This window comes from Aspergillus ambiguus, assembly GCF_047715705.1.
Source record: "Aspergillus ambiguus strain CBS 117.58 unplaced genomic scaffold BDV59scaffold_50, whole genome shotgun sequence".
NCBI lineage: Eukaryota > Fungi > Ascomycota > Eurotiomycetes > Eurotiales > Aspergillaceae > Aspergillus > Aspergillus ambiguus.
In genome coordinates, this window is record NW_027395563.1 from 149,517 (window position 1) to 168,267 (window position 18,751).

Below are 18,751 nucleotides of genomic sequence, written 5' to 3' on the forward strand. Positions count from 1 at the left end.
CGTGTGTCACATGACTCACCCCACGGTTTTGACCCCATGGGGTTTTATTGTTCATTTTAATTTCAACCCCATGGGAGAGATTATGCAGCCTTCGGCAGTGCATCCGGGAGTTGTCATCTCATATTTATGCGTACAGAAGGCTAACTACCTACATTCATGTGTGTTCACAATTCAATGGTCACGTTCAGCTCCTTCGCCACAGCCGCCACCTGTGTGGAATCCCACTCCAACGCCTTGTCCGGCAACACCACGCTCTCAAATGGCGTTCCAAGTCGATGCACCAGGGTCTCGATCCCGTCTCCATCGGTAAAGGACCATACCCGCACGTATTTACTGGCAAAGTCTAGCGCAAAAGCCTGTCCGGCCGGAATAACTACAGTCTCCCCTTCCCGGAATACCGCCTCCGGCTGTCCCTTTAACCGGACAACTAACGCACCCTCTAATACGCAGAGACAGTGATCCACCCTCTGGAAGGTCATATAATTCGAGAGAAGCGACTTCTCGTACTCGTTAGACGACTCGATGCTGGATATTGCACACACGCCGGCACTTTGGGTCGTGGTGACAAACGGACGCGACATAACGCCGCCCAGCATCCAGCGCGGACCGGTGTTCGACCGTAGGAAGAATGGCTGGGACGAGTCCGGCAGCTTTTCATCGTCAGCGGTCCAGTCACCCACTTCAGGCGGCTGGTAGTCCGGCTGGAAGACGACATCAAACTGGCCCTTGGCGGCCATGACTTTGGGGATCAACAGCGACTTCAGGTCCCGGTTGTCGGTTTGCGGGACAATCAGTCCCTCGTAGGGTTCTGAGACGTAGCGGAAGAAATCGATCCAGTCGCCCGGGGTAATGAGTCCGTAGAGCTCCGTGTGCGGGCCCAACATCTCTGGGTTATGGATTACTTTCTAGACCCCGCCGTAATCAGTCTTTTCGCCGTTCTGGTCTATAAGTGAAGGGGATGCCTACCGGAGGAATGTATGCGAAATCTCCCGGGCCCATAATGCGACATTTATCCCCGTTCCACAGCTTGAGGTAACCCTTCGTGACAAGAAACACGTCATGCGCCTGGTTGTGATAGTGGAATCCCGGGGCGTCAGATAGTGTCGCGCCGCTTTGGAACACAGCCATCAGACCGTTGGTCTGCTTGGAGGATGCGAGGATCCGGAAGACGCCCTTGCTACCGGGGATTGTGATGCGCTCCCCTTCTAACTGCGGGATCGCATAGGGCACCCTCGACAGAGGGGGCTGCTTATTCCATGACAGGGCCATTTTGGTGTGTATCCGGTGAGGAAGTCAAGATCGTCCAGGGAGAAAATGTAGACGCAGGAACAGGTGGAATAAGTGTATCCATAGCGGAAACCTGCGGCAGACGACAGCTTTATATGGCATAGAACGTGTTGATCTGGCGGCATTCGTCATTAGCCGGCGATCCATGTGGGGATACTATTCCCGATCCCGGAGAATCCAGTCGGAAATTCCGACCTCCGCATGAACTGGTGGCAATGCGAATGACTGTGTTAGTCGATCTCTATAAATGAACAGTAAGAATGATATTTATATGTTCAAGCCATAATATAGCGGCATATCTCTCATATTCAGAACAAGAGACAAGAACAGGCAACGACAACCAAGTCAAAGGTCATTTTGTATATACCTCTGACATTCGTCTTCACCAGGAAGCACAATAAACCCCAAGACCAACTGCAAGCCGCAGAAATTCCGTTACGTAAACCGTAAACCTCAACACCCACAATATTGGAAGAAATAAAACCACAACTCGCTCGGATGACTCACAATCCCCGGGGCACATTAGCCCCAACCCTCCCCCCACTCGAGCCGTTATCACCATCACCGAACCGCTTCCAGGGCTGGGTCAGCCTCGTGTGGTTTTCAGAAGACACTGAGGTTGATGAGCTTCTGCTTAGGGAAGCCGGGGAGGTGGGTGCAGACGATTCTGGGGTGGAGCTCTGATATGAAATCGCACTCCGGGCCGCGGCGGCGGCTGCCGCAGGATTGCAGTGGGCGCAAATGAACATGTTGAAGCCACGGCCACTGCAGCTGCTACATATGGCACCCCTGCTAGTCGTCAGTCAAGGTTCGATACAAGACATAGACGGTGATGGAGCAATACCTGGGGGCATTCCCTGCACAGCTCCGACATGTCAAGACTGTTCGACCCCCAATGCATGAGTTGTGTCCGGGGTCAAGATTGATAGAAGATACAGTGTGGTGGGCCATGGTGCTCAAGACTATGGACGGCTTCCAATAGAGCAATAAACAGTACAATGAGAATGTAGCTTGGAGTGCTTCGCAGCGGTGATGTACAACGAACCACGCGCGGGACTGTCCCTTCTTATGTAGCATCTCGGAACAGAAACGTTGTAAATGAGACAAATCTATTCTTACCGATCTTTGACTTGCCATAGAGATCCAAGACCGAAAAAGGAACAGGAAGAATACGATGAGGAAAAAGCAAAGAAAAAAAGATTTATTCCGTATCTGCAGCCAGACTGGGCGTCCCCCCTGCAATGGGCAAATTAACAGTCTCTTCATTGATGGAACCGTAAGACCTGCTGGCCGCGATTGTGCGACTAAAGCTTCGAAGCGAAGTGCGTCGGTCCGAAGTCAGGACGCGTGTTGCCGAATCATGATTGAAGGCTTCCTTCGGACGATATACTGACTAGGCATCAGCAGGACAAACCGCTCTGGCGGTGATTGGGGCATGTCGATCGGCAACAATACTGGGAACGGCTTCACGCCGTCTCAGCCAGGCCAATGGAATTTCGATGCGCGTATTCCGGCCGGTAATAGACAGCCGACTGCATTCTCAGCTTCCGCCATGCACTCTTGGATAAGCTGGTCCGTTGGTCTACTAGTCGTGCCGGACTGCCAGGAACCTTGGCATCTCTTTGAACCATTGAGCTGGGTCGGAGTCGTGGTTGTTATTCTGGACATTACAAATCGGCCCAGGAGCAAGATATACATTCACCAATGGCACAGGGGAGAGTCTCGGCACCTGAGGGGAAATAATAATGAGATGTGATAATAACAGCGCGGTATTTTCCAACGAGGAAAAAGCAAGTCGCAAAAGCAACTATGCCGACGGGGTGGCCAGGCCAGTAGCCCAGGCAGAGTCTACCATAGGACGGAAAATTAAACAAGAAGCATGGCAGCCACTAGGGCATCGTGCTACTTGACGTACAAACCATGGGTTAGATCGGCGCGGCTACCTCAATTCCTGACCGCTAAAATAATTCAAGGATTAGGGCAAACCCTTCAACCGCACCCAGTCACGGATAGACGCCGGGCAACGTGTGAGCATTATCTCACGCTTGAGCATTATATCACGCTGAGGTTGCATATATCTCTTACACGCAATGTTTAGGGACATGCGGATATGCATATCGTTCAGGGTCGGCATGTCAGGAACCTCAATACCGAAGCCGAGCTAAGCGACGCAGAGCTCGAATGAGATTAACGATTCTATCATGCACGAGACTGAAACTCGTCAACCGCACATGCAATTAATTTTAAGCTATTGAACCAGCTGAACGCCAGCCCTATATGGAATGACGAGCTGCTAGCTTTATCAGAGATGACGGCGCATGTTGTTGACCCACGAAAAAGGCTCAATATGACATTGGTGACGGGACAATGTTGCAAGCATGTGGCAGTGGAAGGATCAACGCTACGACAGTCTTTGCGGTGGCGCCAGCACCTAAACTGGAACTGGAAGGAGGTAGGTCTCATGCTCGACTTCCTTGGCATAGTTCCCAGTACTCCAGAGTGTAGGGATCGTTGGGCTGTTTCCCACTAGTTATCAGGGTCGTCTACCGGAAGTGGGGACTAGGGAACGAATAATCCATGAGGCAGCGTGGGTTGGTGGCTCAGCTCACCCGAAAGTCTCGTGGGGGTTGTCTATGATGCCCCTGCGATGTCGCATATCCGAGGGCACAGGTTTCATTATGCATGTACCCGTCCATTTGAGAAGCCACCGACACCTTGAGGGAACCTGATTGATCCGCACATAGTCAAGGATCTGGTTCAAATAATGGGCATCTGGAAATGGTAAAGCCTGACCCAATAGGGCCTCGATCAGATTGTGATCAAGATTTGCCAGTTCGGTAAATTGATCACATGCGGTTTAAAATTATCTAAAACAGAACCATCAAGGGCGTTGTTTGTTCTTAATTTGACCGTGATATGCAGTTTCTAGTGAGGGATCCTAGAGACAAGCTGATGACAATGGGCAATAGGATGAGAAAAACAAAACAGAAAACGAAAAAGAATCATGGCTTCAATGCTGACGTACCTGGCCCCTAGGGAGCGACGTGATGTGCAGATCGTGTCTCTTCGGACGTTGCTAACGTCTTTGGGGCTTCTGGCCTGTAAGAAGATTGAATTTAGTACCTGGCGGCACTAAGCGGATTATGAGACGGCTGGAGATGTGGCTTGCTGAGGAGCCACTCAACAAGTGCGCAATCTGCAAGTTCCCGTCTAGTGTCACGCGATGAGCCAACGTTGGGATCTTGACTAACATTAGCCATCAGCGTCATTGTAATATTGTTAGCCTCGGGTCGAAGTCTGTAGGAGTCAAGCCATAACGGTCATAGGTAAAGACTGAGGCTGAGTCCCTCGTGAACAACGGACTCTTAGCGCTATGTCTCCTGCTTAGATGGGAGTGACTTGGTGGGTAGAAAGATTATATGGCAGGGCCAAGTAGGTACAAAGGGTGAGCAGTTAAGCGTCGGTCAGGATCGGATCGGACAGTAAAAGGTTGCACAAGACACGATGCACCGCGGACCCTTGGAAACGAACAGACAATCAGCTGACTTTTCTCGCCCCCTGCACCATGAGCCTTCGCGTGGGATATGGTGGAGAACTACAAAGTCGTGTCGATGGCTCATGGATTAGCTTAGTTCCTCATACGAGATGTCTGTATATGCTAATGGGTACGAGAATAATGTAGGAAAGGATTTATTCCCTGCTTGAAGCTCAAATACATTAAGGAATTCAACTCAAAGCAACTAGACTCTCGTTGAGCAACGAGGATACAAATCATATCTCCGATCATTATCACCACCATCAATCAGGTGAGAGTGACGACAGCGACGAGAGGATAGCCTGGATTGTACTTGTTAAGCAAGAGCATCGGGAAGGCCACTATGATTCATGGGTATGTCGTAGCCAGAAAAGGGAACAAAACGATCACGGGCGAGAAAGGGAACAGAGAGCACAAAAGACTACTGTCATAAGGAGATTGAAGGCTCATTAAAGGAAATAGTCCTGCGGAAGGGATGCCAATAAAGCGATGGTACCAACTGCCCCAACCACTGCACCTACAGCTGCAGTTGTAACATGAGTCCTGAAGGTGGAAGGACCCGACGTCCTGATTCGCTTGGCGGGTCTCTCATTTACCGCCGCAGACAGCTTATGTTGAGCGGTTTGGGATCCCTTTTCAGTGCACAGATCACTTATCTGGGAGTTGGATCTGCTGAAGACCTCGACCGTGACCTGTGGTTGGGCATCTGGGAGACATGTATCCTCTTGTTCATCGCCGCTAGGGTACGTGTCCGCCGGAACGAATTCATTACCGGGGCTTTCGTGAGCTGGGAGAGGGTTCCGCTTATCCTCTTGAATTATTTCATCGGCCTTCCTTTTCAGTGATGGCTTCCACGCGTCAGCGGGGTGTGGGCAAATATCACTCATTGCTATGAAAGCTCCATCCCGATGGGACTTCTTCGACTGAGATGGAATAGACTCGCCGGCCGAGCTTTGCAGATTGGACATACTGCGAGTCGGATCCCTACACGCAGGTGTGTTGGTTGTCTCTGTACGATCATTGACGAATGGACCATCTGCGTAGGGAGCGTACAAGGGGTAACCACAATCATTCATTGAAGTTTCCAATGGAACACGGCAACCATTTAGGCGATCATTTAACGCTCCTCTGAGTGACCATCCAGGTAAAGCTGGAGTGAAAGCATCAGGACGGAACTCATTGAGCGAGTGGTTGAGCAGCGTTGAAGAGGGAGGAAGATGTATAGAGCACTGATCCACATTTGGTTTGGGTTGGACTGGTCGTGGAATGTTGATCGAGAAAGAAGCATCGTTTTGTGCACTCTCAATATATTCAGGGTCGGGTTCCTCGTCAGCAACCATTGAGTTAGAATCGTCAGAATAACAAACAGACGGCTCATATGAACCAGCTTCAGAACCATCTTCAGCGGGGTTAACTTCAGTTTCTCCGGGATCTTGGGAAAGTGATTCCTTTTCTGGGGACTGCGGGGACCAGCTGTGATCGATAGGTTCATCGGTGGGGTCGTCAGCGTCATGGGTTCCGCTCTGAATATGGTGGATATAGTCGGTTGACTCTCGCATAAGGGCGGCAAGTGGGGGAGTCGTTCTCGGGGTGGCCAGGGGCTGTCTCTCCTGCTCGCTGTCGACATCGATGGGCCTGTGTCTTGTTCCAGTGAGCTGATGTTTCAGCGGCGAGGTGGAAGGAGATGGGATTTCCACAACTGACATGTCCTCTGAGTCGGAGGAAGAGCCGGATTCCGAGATGCTTAATTCAGAATTGCTCCTTGCGATGGGACCGTCTAGGACTTCAATCTCGCTCTCATCGTCGTCCGGAACACAGAACGTATTGGTGGGGTGCGCATGTTCGTCGATTTCTTCCTGGGGAGGCTTCTCGCTGCTTTTATGTTATTAAGGATTTCATTGACATAAATAGAAGGCAAAATACTATACCTGGACTCTATCCAGTCATATTCACATCGAACCTTGACAGGGGGGTACGAATCTATCAAGGGACCTTCAGTCAGAGCGGACATAATATTCAGGCCGTGTCAAGTTACTCACCTCGCCCACGAACAACCTCGGCACCGAAAGCTATGATGTCGCCATTCGAAATCGCCATGTTCTCATCGACTGGTAGCCTATTACCATTGATAAAGGTACCGTGCATGGAGCCGCCGTCTTGAACGTAGATCGTCTGGATAAGAAGAAATTAGTTCATATTGCTCTTCACTAAACCAGGTAGGGCTGCGATACCTTACGGTCCATACAAGGCCACATCTTTGCATGTTTCCGTGACATAACTCGAGAATCGAAGAGGGCATTGTCGGACTGAGGCGGTAGATTCTTGGACTCTCGTTTAGACGACCGACCGATCTCCACGGAATCGGTATCGGAGCCGAATATCAAGGTACGAGGAAGGGTCTCGTCGAGGGGGTAGAGAGTCACGATAACTGTGTTGGACAAGCGCATGATTAGAGGATCGTCTTAAAGAAACCGATGGCACCAGGGGACATAGGAACACCATACCTTTCTTCCCCGGCATCATGACGACTTCACCGGAAAGTCGACAGGGACCAATAGTGAAGGGGTTTCTGTGCGCCGTCAGTGACCATAATGATGACGACGATGACGAAAGACAGCCTGAGGGAGTCCAGGAGAGGCGGTAAATCCAGGGACAAGGATGAGTATATACTAACAGAAAGTAGAGTGAGTTGACTAGAGTGGGTTGAAGGAATGATTTGTGCAGAGGAAGAGGGTGAGGAAGGAAGAGGAGGTGTCAAGATGGTAGGCAGAACTGGTGGGCAGGAGGGGGAGACGTCAGAGCAAGGCACGGACCGGGTCGAGGTATACGTATATATACCTTGGGCGATAACCTTCCACGTTGGCCTGAGGTGTCCAGACCGTTGTGATTACGGGGCAGCGACCGGTCACAAAACGATGCAGAAGTAGGTCTCTAGAGGATCAACATCGACCGGAGAAAGGCAGGATGTGACGAAGATGATCAGGATCCTGGGGAAGAGTTGCTGATAGAAGACCAAGTGGGGAATTGCCGATAAGGAGGGGTTGATAAACGGATCGCCGGAAGGATGAGGAGGGGGAGGCAGGGAGTGAGAACGCGAAGGACGAAGATGTGCTAGATGAAGGAGTCGTGCAGAAGATGAGCTCGTGCCTACGAAAGGAAGTAGACGGAAGAGAGAGAGGAGGAGAAAGAGAAAGAGGATGAAGATGAAGATGATGGTGGTGGTGATGACGCCGATCGGGCTGATAGGCGGGACTTCCCAGTCAGGTGGACGCTGACTCACCATCACATGTTCTGATTTAACTATAACTGTTTTACAGTTTGGAAGAATATAACATACACTAAACAGTAATGAAGATGACTATACGCTACATGCTCTTGTGACGATGACTCCGGCGTACCCTACGAGTGTAACCTACCTTTTAGCCAGTTTAGAAGACCCTCGAGCATCTTGAATCCTTCACCAAACCAGGATGGTAGGATCTGATCACTCGAGGCCATCGTGAGGATGACCAAATAAGTGATTTTGCGTATCAATGTCCTTGACCTGTGGTTGCTTTTGCAACATGAGAAGAGAAGCCGGAGATCTAGTCGGAAATTAGTGGGTGGGTCAACAGCGGATCAATTTGACGGCCCAGACTAACTAACGGACTTTGTGCAGACGACAACCCCTATCTTTTCAAGATCTACCTGTCTTGCAGATTCTTGATCTCCATATCACACCACTTCACCAACAAGCTATCGCCATGGGCTCGTTCATTGCGTCACTCTTCACCACCGCATTGGCTGTTCAGGGCGCCATCGCAGCATTAACGACAACAACGGCGACCCTCGGCACGCAACACTGCCATTCCCCCGACCAATTCGGCAATTATGCGGATGTCAATGACAGAGTGCAGAAGTTCGGAGCTTCCATGACATGTCACAAAAAAGGCGGCCTCATCTCCTCTGGTGACTCCCCTATTACCTTCTATGTGACCGGTGCCAATGACAAGCCCGGGTACCACTACGGCATCTCCTGGGTCGATGGCTGCGAGGGGGATTCCCAAAATTCCCTGACTCCAGTGGAAGGCACCACTTGTGAGGACATCCTCATTGGAAACTGGAAAAATTGCAAGTGGGCCGACACCCTTTCTGCCTGTCGCAATGCTGACGACCACCTACAGGCAATAACAACGGCGCCGGCGGATGGATTGACGCAGGATGTGTGAGATATAAATTCTGGCCGTCAGCATAGAACTTGGTCGGCTACGGGGGTGTAATCGACATTTGTACATAGGGCATTGCATCGAGCTTGACTAGTAATAGAGGGCATAAAAGTTTTGTTTACCGTCGGCCAGGTTGAGTTGTGGGGTGGAACAGCACTTCCAAACACCCGATGGCACGAAGCCGTACCAGCGAGGCAGCGACATATTATATTGCTTTTGTTTAGAGATCTTCTCCAAGATTCACTGGGAAACACCTACTACTTCAATCCGTAGAAAATCTGGATAGAAAATTTGGAGAACTCGCCATGGCTGTGGGGCGCATATTTATGCATTATGCACATATTATTAGATCAGCTTATGCAATCACCTCCATCGAGTCATTACCGTTGTTTTCCCCTGCTGTGGCACTTTCATCTCTTGAAATAGCATACCCATACCCACTACCAAGATGAACGGAGTCGTCCCACGCACCGAGGTTGTATGACCCAGCGGCCCGTCCTTGGAACAATTGCTAAACAGTTGTGCCTTAATATTATGTCGTGACGGCCTTCTCCACATCCCCACGAAGACAGCCAAACTTCCGCTGTAATGATCAGTCTGTCGGGTAGCATTTGACTGCTGGTGAAAACCATAAGGTGCTATGAGTGGCCACTATGCCTCGACACCACAAAGTCGTTTATCCTGCTTATCGTTGACGCAAGAGAAATGCGATTGTGGTGCTACGTCATACGCGTGTGTTGCCGGTATGAAAAGGTGCTCTGGCACTGAAGCAAAGTACAGACGTGTGTGTATTCTGAAGGTGGCCGAGGCCTGTAACGTCCTAAATTCTATCTGGAGGCCTAGTAAAATAAAAACTAAACCGAAAACAGAAACGAAAATAAACCCCTGCCACCTGCCGCTTCAGTGACAGAGTAGTGTTTGAATGTTATTCGGTAGGTTGTCAGCCAGTTAAGAACCCATGACTTTTGATCGCTCGTCAAATGGCGGGACCACAGCCAAGATAGCGGCGTATGAATACATAGTCTCAACAGACGCCTCATTCCCATACGCGACATGACTAAACGCCATTGCTTTATGCGCTGTATTATTAACCCAAGTGATACCTGTGATCCGCTTATTGGGCCATGTATAGTCGATAACCTACCAAGCGGTATTTAGTTGGAAGCCAAAGGAAAAAAGGGGAGGAAAGTATAGAGAGCGGTAACACATTGTACTGAGTACTATGAATAATGGTGGCCAATGGCTCAGAACTTCAGTGGGTAGCTATCAAGAATGGTAATTCTAGATATGGACGGATGAAAACGGACAACGCAGTCATGATGTCGGGGGATTTTGAATCTGCGTCTGTGACTCCATCTTCCAGAGGCGAATCCAGCGCCCAGTGCTGCCCTAACATTTTTGTGGATTTATAGATTGCCCGTTGAGTCCTGGTTGTGTGGTGTGTCATCAGAATCTGAATTATCTGTCTCCTCCACTTCACCACGGGGAATTGGACCGCCCAAATGAATCTGCTTCTTCCCAGCTAGCTTTAGCCATTCTGCAGTTGACACCTGCATATCCGAATATTCTGGATATAGTAAACCGGTCATTGCTCGCCCAAGTGAGGTGGAGTTTAGATACCGGCGCACAACGGCTGGCTTCGCCTGTCGACGTCCGGACACACGCAGGGCGACCATTAAAATGACAGTGGCAAGAAGTAGGAATATAAGGATAAATGCTGGAACTCCAAACGGCATACGATACTGGATTGCTCTCCGGTAGACAATCACAGGGACCCTCTTCTCTGCTGGGACTATGTCCTCTGAGGACCATCCGCGTGTTCCAACGACACTGTTAGCCACTATGTCTGTCCAGATGAAGTTGATGATTTTAGACGCGCTGCTGGCCGTCTCAGAGAGTTTCTGCCACCGAGCATACATTGCATTGCTCGTCGTCCCTCTATAGTCCCCCACCGGCGAGTCTCCATAGCTTAGGTCGTAAGCGATCCCAAAAGGCCGGGTATGAAACTCGATACCTGGCAGATTTATGTATCCCATGACAGGTGTGATTGGATTTTCATCCCGATATCCAGGCAACCAGAGAGATTCACTTTGCAGGAGGGTGACATCGTCTCTGCCCCCGTAGGCATCTGATACCAATCCCCATAAAGGTTGGGCTCGTAGCAAAGGCAACGTCGTGTTTTCCACCCCCCAGATTGGCCTGTCTTCTGGCTTAGGGTATGTCTTGTCGACGACATTTACCACACTTAGCCCAGCAAGATTCCCAGGAGGTGAGGAATCGTTGAAACGGAACTCGACTGTTTTGATCAATGCCTTGGCTGCCGATGCACAGGAATATATAGGTATTGTCCAATTACTGCCAAGCTCGGACACAAGTGAATTCCCTCCATCAGTACGTCGCGCCGCACCGTAGACCACGCCGCAGGATGCAGCGATATTGGTCATGTTGGCATAGTCAAGAACACTGGTGCCGGCACACAAGGTAGCTATGGATAAATAGCATCAGAAAAGTGGACTTTTTTTAATTTGCAAATTAAAGTGGTACTCACAAATAAGAGTAAAGTTTGATCTCGTGATATTGAAAGGGTTCGAGTAGTGCACAGCTGTCTCGTCTGTAGAATTTATACCATAACGTGGATCAACCAAATCCAGAAAGTTTGCCCACTCCGACGTTGTGTACAAAGAGCTATACGAAAGGCTATTGGGAAGATCTTGCTGACGCAAGGGAAATCTTTTCCCGGGGTTGGAGTTGAGATATGTGAAGGAATGAGGTGCATGAGGACCATACGACGGATCGGTCACATTCATGTATACCATAGTCAAGGCGTTGGTCAACCAAGCTGCCGTATATGCTTTGTGCTGTAGGTCCACATTTTCCTGGGTTTGTATCGTGGAGTGTTCGGGTTGTTCCTTTGTAAGATGAGAGAATCCACCCCGGTCTGTCAGGACAACATTGGTGGGTAGCACGTCCAATTCGGACTCGTTGAAGCGCAGAGTAAAGTCTATGGTGAGATTAAGATCCACGCAGCTCGTATGAGGTTCTACGAACAGCAGATCCTCGGTCCATTTACTGCCGTGAGGGTTCCATGGAGGCAGACTGTGGTTTCGGAATCCCACACCTCCTTTCTGCATGTCGACGATGAGCCCTTCCACAGCCTCCACCCGGTTATTTAGAACCATGGTCTCTATATGTCGATACGCACCAACCAAATATACTGATCCGTTATTTAAATTCTGAGGCTTCGTGGACTTCTTAAACGTATAGGTGCGCCACTGGATGTCCCAAATACTGGACACCGTTGGGGCCACGCTGGGAGTCCCTCGACCACTGTCAAACATTTCGACTAGCCCCTGGGGGATAGTGTTATTCCAGAAGCGAATAGAGGTGTTGTTATTTTCGCTATATTCTTGGTCGGCTACCGAAATGCTCGGATCTGTGCCTGGACACGGGTAAGGGTCACAGTTACGATTGAAGCTGAGAAGACTTCGGGGCGGCGTCCCCTGTCCCATGGGGGATGAATCAGAGACGTAATGAAAAGTCTGTAATATCGCCTGATGACCAGGAGCAACGGCATCATAGAGACCGAGCGGGGTGATGACCCCCGCGAGGGATATTATGCCCAAAACAATGAATCGTGCCCATTCTTCCACCCAGACGGCTCGTCTTACTCCAGTACTGGTGGCGGCGTCACTTCCAAGGATTGTTGGCCACAGTGAGGACTGTAGGGCGCGTGCAACTACTGTCCTGTATATAAGTTGTCAAGTACAGTGACCATACTCTGTATCTAGAGATGCAACGTACCAGGTGCTCGCGGTTTCGGTATCTTGAAGAAAACCAACGAGAATCAGAGCACTTGCGGTGGGAAAAAATAACCTAACTAATTGCACTTCAGCCTTTTCGGCATTAAGAATCCTAAGAGTAGTGTGACAAACCTAAGAAAACGGCGGCGGCTATGATACCCGAGATATAACCAACTGTGAGCTCCGCCATGATGTATGGGTTGCTACAACCTTATTTCTACCCACCTAAGCATGTCAGGAAGAATGGTGTTTGACAAAAGTTACGTCCGATTGCCGCACTGCCTTATATAGAGCCTCCAAAGGCCTTATCGGGCACTTTTTTTGTGTATTAATTGTCAACTGACTCGCCAAGCAGCCACATTGTTAGCCGCAAAATTACATCTATCGGAAAGGGAACGCCGGAAAGACAACGCCATTTGCGGAGTAAGACAAACACGAGAAGCTCATTTGCACTATCTAAAATACGAAGTTAGCGTCTACTTTGATTGGCAAGGGCCGATGCTGCGTGATCTAGATTACCCCATCCCATCATGTACCAGAGAGTGTGTACATGCGTCTAGGTAAAGATAGGGAAATGCCAAGGCCTCAACTTACACGCCCATTTCCTATGATAAGGAGAGATGCGATGTTGGGTCATTACGCCGAGCCGTGCAGGTAACCTAGGTATACTTGTAATAGAGCGTAGGTGTGGAATACAGTTTCCTAGTCGTATTTCAAGAAAAGTAACAAGCGCAGCTCCATCCAAATGCCCAAGGGCCAGTGGATGGTGTCAAATAATATATGTCAGTATGTGTCCAAAAATCTGCTGCAGGATGTTGTAGTAGATCATGCTCAAATGTAAGACAAAGTTATCTAGTAGCCCACCTTAACTCCAGACTGCTAGCAATAACCTGGAGGATAATCCCGATACCTAACTATCATATATCCCATTCCCCCAAATAATAGAACATTTTATATTTAAACATGATAAATTAAAATAGAAGCAAACATAAGCATCGTTTTCAGACGCAAAATTAACAAATCCACTCGGGGATTATTAAAGTGCACATTAGTATGCTTCCTTAAATTGCATTCGGAATTCCAGTGTTTCCCTCCGCTAAAGTATCTGCTTTGAGTGCCAGCCGATCTGCCTTTCCTGCTGTCGTCTATCAAAAGATTTATCAGTTATCCCCCTCATAGACTTTCAATAGAGGGAGCATACCCCTCCATCAACTGACATAATCAACCCAGTAAACCACCTTGCTTCTTTAGAACAAAGGAACAAGTTCGCTAAATCGTCTCAGTATCGAGCTTTACAGTGAGATATAAATGTCATCCCATAACCGACACCGCAGACAGTCCCCTCGATTTTCATGAGGTGCTGGTTGATACGTGCCTGGCGCATCTCCCGTCATGCTTCGGCCCCTCATCATTGGAGTGAAAACCATCCCAGGGCACACGCAATTGGCTCGAATATTCTCTGATCCGTGTTGTGCAGCCATGGCTCTTGTTATTTGAACTATTGCGCTTTTTGTTGTAGGACATAGAAGGCTAAGATTTTCTCCAAGTACTGCGATGTTCATCTGTTATCAACAGTAGCTGAACAGCAGGGATTAATAAAACTCAACTACACCCGCTCACAGAGGACATGCTGACTATAGCCCCACGGCAATTATTCCGCATCTCAGATTACATATTGGCTCATTAGAATCATGCTCGCCACGTTTGTATGCATATCGCGATCCCACGCAGCAAGATCAAGTTTTGTTACGTCGCCGATGGCGCCGCCAACGCCGACTATTTTGGTCAGTATACACGACAATATAGTGATATGTGGAAAGTATGTCAATATTAACAAAAATATTTACAGTTCCAAATACCTTGACTGTCTGGGCTACCGCAGACTAACAGCTGCTTTCGTCTATGACATCTACCTAGACGTGGGAAATCCCCCCTTCCTCGTCGATCACGCGTGTTGTCTCCTCAACCCATTCAATTTGTTAGTCTACCAGGGCAACTCTGGCTCCTTGCCGTGCAAGTTAGATAGCTGTTGTACAGCCATTTCGAATTTCACCTAAGGACATCAACACTGTTCTTTGATCTTCGTGATTGATTCAGAGAACGGTGAATACCTGTCATACAGAACCCTGCACCGATAACTATTGCTATCTCGCCGGTAAGGTCAAAAGCTTTTGGAGGCGTATATCTAGTCATTCTGTATTCTGATATATGGAAGCCGAACTTGACGTAACAGAACTGACTATTGCACCTGGCTTGCGATTTATCGGAACTCAGGTCACCTTAAGGGGCTGATTTGTGGAAAGATTCTTTCTAGTTGGATTCTCGATTGCCGTGGATCTCTACTGTGTACGTACTTCGACCATTGGCAGGTGCGGAGTGAAAAGGAATACGCCGAATCAGTTGTCGAAGGAAGCCATTCGCTATATCCGATTTATAATAATTCAAATAATGTTTTTAGTAACAATGCGTGAAGGGAAAAGCTTTTCCACGATGGTCGCAACGATACTTGCGTAGAAGTGTCGTATACCTCGAAGATGGCATATGCTAGCACAGTTTTCCCCCATGCAAGAAAATATCCAGATATAAGCCACAAATGGGACTAAATGACAATCATTCTACAGCCAACCTACTCTGCCCTACTTTGATAACCAGAAATTGAACCATCCTACGATGTCTTTCAGGCTTTGTTCTTTTGCGTACCCTGTAGAGAATCATGTCAATATATGATTTGGACTCTAGGCACTCCTTTCCTTTGGGTTGTAGCACATTTCAATATAGCAAAATCTAGCGATACCATGCATATTGATTATGCTGCGAATCATAGAGGTTCCCAGAAAGATTTGGAGCAGGATCTGTAGCAAGAGTCCATCGATGGGGTGACGATAGCGTACAGAAATATACTAGCAATTAATAACAGGGTCTGGTCCGAGGGTATTGGTTATAGGGAGTATCGCGAAGGACTGCACATTGAAGTGTCCCAGGAAGTACTCCATGCAGTGCAATGCAGATACCACTATGATGACTGATAGTTACAGTTGGTGCGACTAATTTCCACGGATATAGGTTTGACAATTCTGCCAAGACTGATTCAAACTGGAAGAATGCACCTAGCAGTTGCTGGATTCTAGAAACATATGGCCCGATCAATCCTTCCATTCCTCTTACATTGCTATGGTACAGTACAAAATCATCCCTTCTACCGCATTCAGAAATCATCAGGAAGCCTAGGGCATGTAACGTCCCTTCTCTATTGTCCTCCGATCCCATGAAAGAAGGCAAACGCTCACCCAAATGAAAATGAAATGTAAATAAAGAAATATAGCAGGTCAACCATGAGTCGTCTCTTTTCGATGGGATCGCCAAGGCACCAGAAGGACAAGAAGAGGGAGTATATCAAAAAGAAAAAGGGAAAAAAAAAAAAAAAAAACAGACTATAATAAATACAGATGCGGATCAAAAGCCCGGCGCCCTGAACATAGCAAGAAGTTCGAAGGAAAAGGTTGATAACGCATGATCCATGATTGCTCGCCCGAGTCGTGGCAAACAGCGGAAAGAGGAAACATTAGTCACGACAGGTTGTGGAGGCTGGAAACATTTACAGGCCTGGGGCGCCACCGAGGCCAGCACCCATGGCCGACAGACGGGCGGCAAGCTGGGGGTACTTCTCTTGCACCTCTAGCTGCGTCCGAGTGGCCTCAGCATAGGAGATGGCGTTGACAATTTCGGCTTCAGTGCGGGCCAGTTCGGCGGCACGCTCGAAGTATTTGAGGGCCTGGGAAACCTTGCCCTGCTGCAAGAGGAGCTGAGCCATAGTACCGACAGCAATGTCACACTCGGGATCGACTGAGACGGATTAGCATTAGAGGCTGGGCTTTATTAGGCATGGCGGGGGCAACATACTGATCAATGCCTTCTGGCAAAGGTTTTCGGCCTCTTGGAAGTCGTGCTTCCATTGGAAGAGAGCAAGAGCCTTGTTGATGAGGGGTAGAACGTTGATACCCATGGGCTTGCTCTGCTTCTCCATCTCCACGGCCTTGTCGAACTTCTCGATGGCCTCGGCGAAGTTCGACTGGTCGAGAAGAAGTTCACCGTAGTAGTTGTACACATCAGGGACATCCTCGAAGTTCTTCACGGAGCGTCTGAAGGTAGCCATGGCGGAGGCCACAGAGCCCATCTTGTATTGCGTCACGCCCAGCTGGATGTGAGAGAAAATGAAGGAGCGGTCGAGGTCGATCGACTTTTGGTAATCCTTGGCCGCTTCGGCGAATTCACCTAGAATGAAGTGAAGCTGGGCGCGGTGGTAGTAAATGTCGGGATCATCCTTGTTGTGAGAGATGGCGAGCTCGAAGTCGTCTCCGGCGGCATCCTTGTTGCCTAATGAACCAGTCAGAACTTTCTCGCGACCTTCAACGATACAATACAAGACTTACCTAGTTCCAGGTGCAAGCTAGCGCGCTTGATGTAGCTCTGGACCAAGGAAGGCTGAAGCTCGGCACTCTTGTTCAGGTCGGCAAGCGCAGCCTGGGCGTTACCCTCCAGGTAAGTGAAGGTAGCTCTCATGTTGAGGGCCAAAGCTTCATAGTCGCCCAGGTCACCGAGCTCCAGGGATTTCTCAAAAGCAGCCGCGGCGGCCTCGTAGCCATCACCCGTCTTCTTGCCCATTTCAATCAGACCCTTACGCAGCTGGCCCTTACCAGACTCTTCACTGATCTCGGCGGACTCATCAAGGCCTTCAGGGAGAGGCTGGGGGCGGAAGCTCTGGAGGTAGTTGGACACGAAGGTGGGGCTAGGGAGTTTCTTGCCCTTGGCCTCGAGGATAGCCTTGGCCTTGCGCTCGGCGACCTTCTTCAGGAGACGCTCGAGGGCATTCCGGCTGACCTCGTTGGAGAAGCCATCGATGATGCAGCTGGCGGTGAAATCGAGGAGAGCTTCGCTGAACTTCTCCAGATGCTCATACGCGATGGCTCTGCGGTTCAGGGCCTTGACATACTCGCTGTCCATGGCAAGGGCAGCAGTGGTGTCCTCCACGACCTTCTCCCACTCCGACAGAACATTGTAGCACGCGGCGCGGTTCGAGTAGAAAACGGGGTCAGGTTTGCACAGGATGGCCTTTCCGTAAAGCTCAATTGCCTTGTTGTAGTCTTTCGAACCATAGGCCTTGTTACCGGCGGCCTTCAACTTGGCGGCATAGGACTTCCGGGTCTAGGAGAGCCGGGGTTAGCATAGCAGTAAAAAGGTAGAGACCAGGAAATCAAGCCACTCACCTCCTCATCCAGTTGGCCAACAGTGGCCTCGTCAACCTCAGGGATCTCCTCCGCAGGCTCAGCGGACTTCTTCGCAGCTTGTTCTAATGAAGGTGTCAGCCGGACCAATTGGAGACGCGCTACGTCATCCGAATTCCCGACCTACCGTCCTGGACAGAGGCGGCCTTCGCCTTCTCCTCGGCCTTCTTCTTCTCCTTCCGACGCTGGTTTTTGCTCTTCTTCTTTTCTGTGGGGGTGGGCGCCTGGGTTGACCGGCCCGAATCGGAAAGGTAGTAGACGACTCCGGCGCTGGTCACGACGACTGCAACACCGGCAATGGTGTACACCAACGCCTTATTCTCCGACACCCATTTGGAGACGCGATCCCACACGGAAGAGGAGGAGGAAGTCGGGAGAGAGGCAGTATCAACAACCACGTTCTTGACGGGTTGGGGGACGGGGGACTCGCTCGACATGATGACCCTTTTTTTAACCCTTGTAGAATCTCTGGAAAGGTTAGTTCCAGCAATGAATTATCCGGAAAAGAACAACAGAAAAATAATTGGCAAGAGGAAGACCTACTGAACGTGGGGGGAGGGCACGGCAAGAGAGTAAAGTAGTCGGGCAGGGAAGACAGCTGGAGGTGAAGGTCGAGAGAGAGAGTGAACAAGGACGGGGGAG

The 18,751-nt window shown here is 49.6% G+C and overlaps 6 protein-coding genes across 6 annotated transcripts; 1 reads left to right on the forward strand and 5 right to left on the reverse strand.

Annotated features, from left to right (window-relative positions):
- Nucleotides 1-4,965: 4,965 nt before the first annotated feature.
- BDV59DRAFT_187893 (FHA domain protein) lies at nucleotides 4,966-8,036 on the reverse strand. Its single transcript, XM_073691305.1, has 7 exons — nucleotides 7,497-8,036; nucleotides 7,327-7,391; nucleotides 7,054-7,250; nucleotides 6,862-6,994; nucleotides 6,751-6,802; nucleotides 5,876-6,694; nucleotides 4,966-5,806 (listed from the first exon to the last, which is right to left on the reverse strand). The coding sequence occupies exons 2-7, from the start codon at nucleotides 7,343-7,345 to the stop codon at nucleotides 5,272-5,274; spliced, it is 1,755 nt and encodes a 584-aa protein (XP_073543601.1). The 5' UTR covers nucleotides 7,346-7,391; nucleotides 7,497-8,036; the 3' UTR covers nucleotides 4,966-5,271.
- A 217-nt stretch (nucleotides 8,037-8,253) lies between these two features.
- On the forward strand, nucleotides 8,254-9,324 carry BDV59DRAFT_187894 (uncharacterized protein). The gene is made up of 3 exons (XM_073691306.1): nucleotides 8,254-8,424; nucleotides 8,481-8,932; nucleotides 8,986-9,324. The coding sequence occupies exons 2-3, from the start codon at nucleotides 8,566-8,568 to the stop codon at nucleotides 9,054-9,056; spliced, it is 438 nt and encodes a 145-aa protein (XP_073543602.1). The 5' UTR covers nucleotides 8,254-8,424; nucleotides 8,481-8,565; the 3' UTR covers nucleotides 9,057-9,324.
- Nucleotides 9,325-10,433: 1,109 nt separating this feature from the next.
- On the reverse strand, nucleotides 10,434-12,536 carry BDV59DRAFT_205821 (uncharacterized protein; the record flags this gene model as incomplete). The annotated part of the gene is made up of 2 exons (XM_073694709.1): nucleotides 10,434-11,512; nucleotides 11,576-12,536. The coding sequence occupies 2 exons, from the start codon at nucleotides 12,534-12,536 to the stop codon at nucleotides 10,434-10,436; spliced, it is 2,040 nt and encodes a 679-aa protein (XP_073543603.1).
- An 89-nt stretch (nucleotides 12,537-12,625) lies between these two features.
- On the reverse strand, nucleotides 12,626-13,072 carry BDV59DRAFT_134816 (uncharacterized protein). The gene is made up of 3 exons (XM_073687040.1): nucleotides 12,960-13,072; nucleotides 12,829-12,904; nucleotides 12,626-12,766 (listed from the first exon to the last, which is right to left on the reverse strand). Exons 1-3 carry the CDS (start codon nucleotides 13,015-13,017, stop codon nucleotides 12,715-12,717), a joined length of 186 nt encoding a protein of 61 aa, XP_073543604.1. The 5' UTR covers nucleotides 13,018-13,072; the 3' UTR covers nucleotides 12,626-12,714.
- Nucleotides 13,073-13,971: 899 nt separating this feature from the next.
- BDV59DRAFT_187899 (uncharacterized protein) lies at nucleotides 13,972-14,368 on the reverse strand. Its single transcript, XM_073691307.1, has 2 exons — nucleotides 14,111-14,368; nucleotides 13,972-14,056 (listed from the first exon to the last, which is right to left on the reverse strand). Exon 1 carries the CDS (start codon nucleotides 14,306-14,308, stop codon nucleotides 14,120-14,122), a length of 189 nt encoding a protein of 62 aa, XP_073543605.1. The 5' UTR covers nucleotides 14,309-14,368; the 3' UTR covers nucleotides 13,972-14,056; nucleotides 14,111-14,119.
- A 1,886-nt stretch (nucleotides 14,369-16,254) lies between these two features.
- On the reverse strand, nucleotides 16,255-18,714 carry tom70 (putative mitochondrial outer membrane translocase receptor (TOM70)). Its single transcript, XM_073691308.1, has 6 exons — nucleotides 18,653-18,714; nucleotides 18,237-18,577; nucleotides 18,092-18,174; nucleotides 17,258-18,029; nucleotides 16,728-17,201; nucleotides 16,255-16,670 (listed from the first exon to the last, which is right to left on the reverse strand). The coding sequence occupies exons 2-6, from the start codon at nucleotides 18,544-18,546 to the stop codon at nucleotides 16,423-16,425; spliced, it is 1,887 nt and encodes a 628-aa protein (XP_073543606.1). The 5' UTR covers nucleotides 18,547-18,577; nucleotides 18,653-18,714; the 3' UTR covers nucleotides 16,255-16,422.
- Nucleotides 18,715-18,751: the final 37 nt, after the last annotated feature.

What these genes read in the sequence shown, in the direction of transcription:
- tom70 (XM_073691308.1), bottom strand. Translation starts at nt 18,546, where the DNA reads ATGTCGAGCGAGTCCCCCGTCCCCCAACCCGTCAAGAACGTGGTTGTT. An exon ending in TAGCTTGCACCTGGAACTAG is followed by an intron (nt 17,202 to 17,257) that starts GTAAGTCTTGTA and finishes CTGGTTCATTAG; the next exon opens with GCAACAAGGATGCCGCCGGA. An exon ending in TTGCCAGAAGGCATTGATCA is followed by an intron (nt 16,671 to 16,727) that starts GTATGTTGCCCC and finishes AATCCGTCTCAG; the next exon opens with TCGATCCCGAGTGTGACATT.
- BDV59DRAFT_187893 (XM_073691305.1), bottom strand. An exon ending in CGAGGTTGTTCGTGGGCGAG is followed by an intron (nt 6,803 to 6,861) that starts GTGAGTAACTTG and finishes GTCCCTTGATAG; the next exon opens with ATTCGTACCCCCCTGTCAAG. An exon ending in AATGATTGTGGTTACCCCTT is followed by an intron (nt 5,807 to 5,875) that starts GTACGCTCCCTA and finishes ACCTGCGTGTAG; the next exon opens with GGATCCGACTCGCAGTATGT.
- BDV59DRAFT_187894 (XM_073691306.1), top strand. Translation starts at nt 8,566, where the DNA reads ATGGGCTCGTTCATTGCGTCACTCTTCACCACCGCATTGGCTGTTCAG. An exon ending in CATTGGAAACTGGAAAAATT is followed by an intron (nt 8,933 to 8,985) that starts GCAAGTGGGCCG and finishes GACCACCTACAG; the next exon opens with GCAATAACAACGGCGCCGGC.
- BDV59DRAFT_134816 (XM_073687040.1), bottom strand. Translation starts at nt 13,017, where the DNA reads ATGGCGGAGCTCACAGTTGGTTATATCTCGGGTATCATAGCCGCCGCC. An exon ending in AGCCGCCGCCGTTTTCTTAG is followed by an intron (nt 12,905 to 12,959) that starts GTTTGTCACACT and finishes AAGTGCAATTAG; the next exon opens with TTAGGTTATTTTTTCCCACC. An exon ending in ACCGAAACCGCGAGCACCTG is followed by an intron (nt 12,767 to 12,828) that starts GTACGTTGCATC and finishes TATACAGGACAG; the next exon opens with TAGTTGCACGCGCCCTACAG.
- BDV59DRAFT_187899 (XM_073691307.1), bottom strand. Translation starts at nt 14,308, where the DNA reads ATGGCTGCACAACACGGATCAGAGAATATTCGAGCCAATTGCGTGTGC.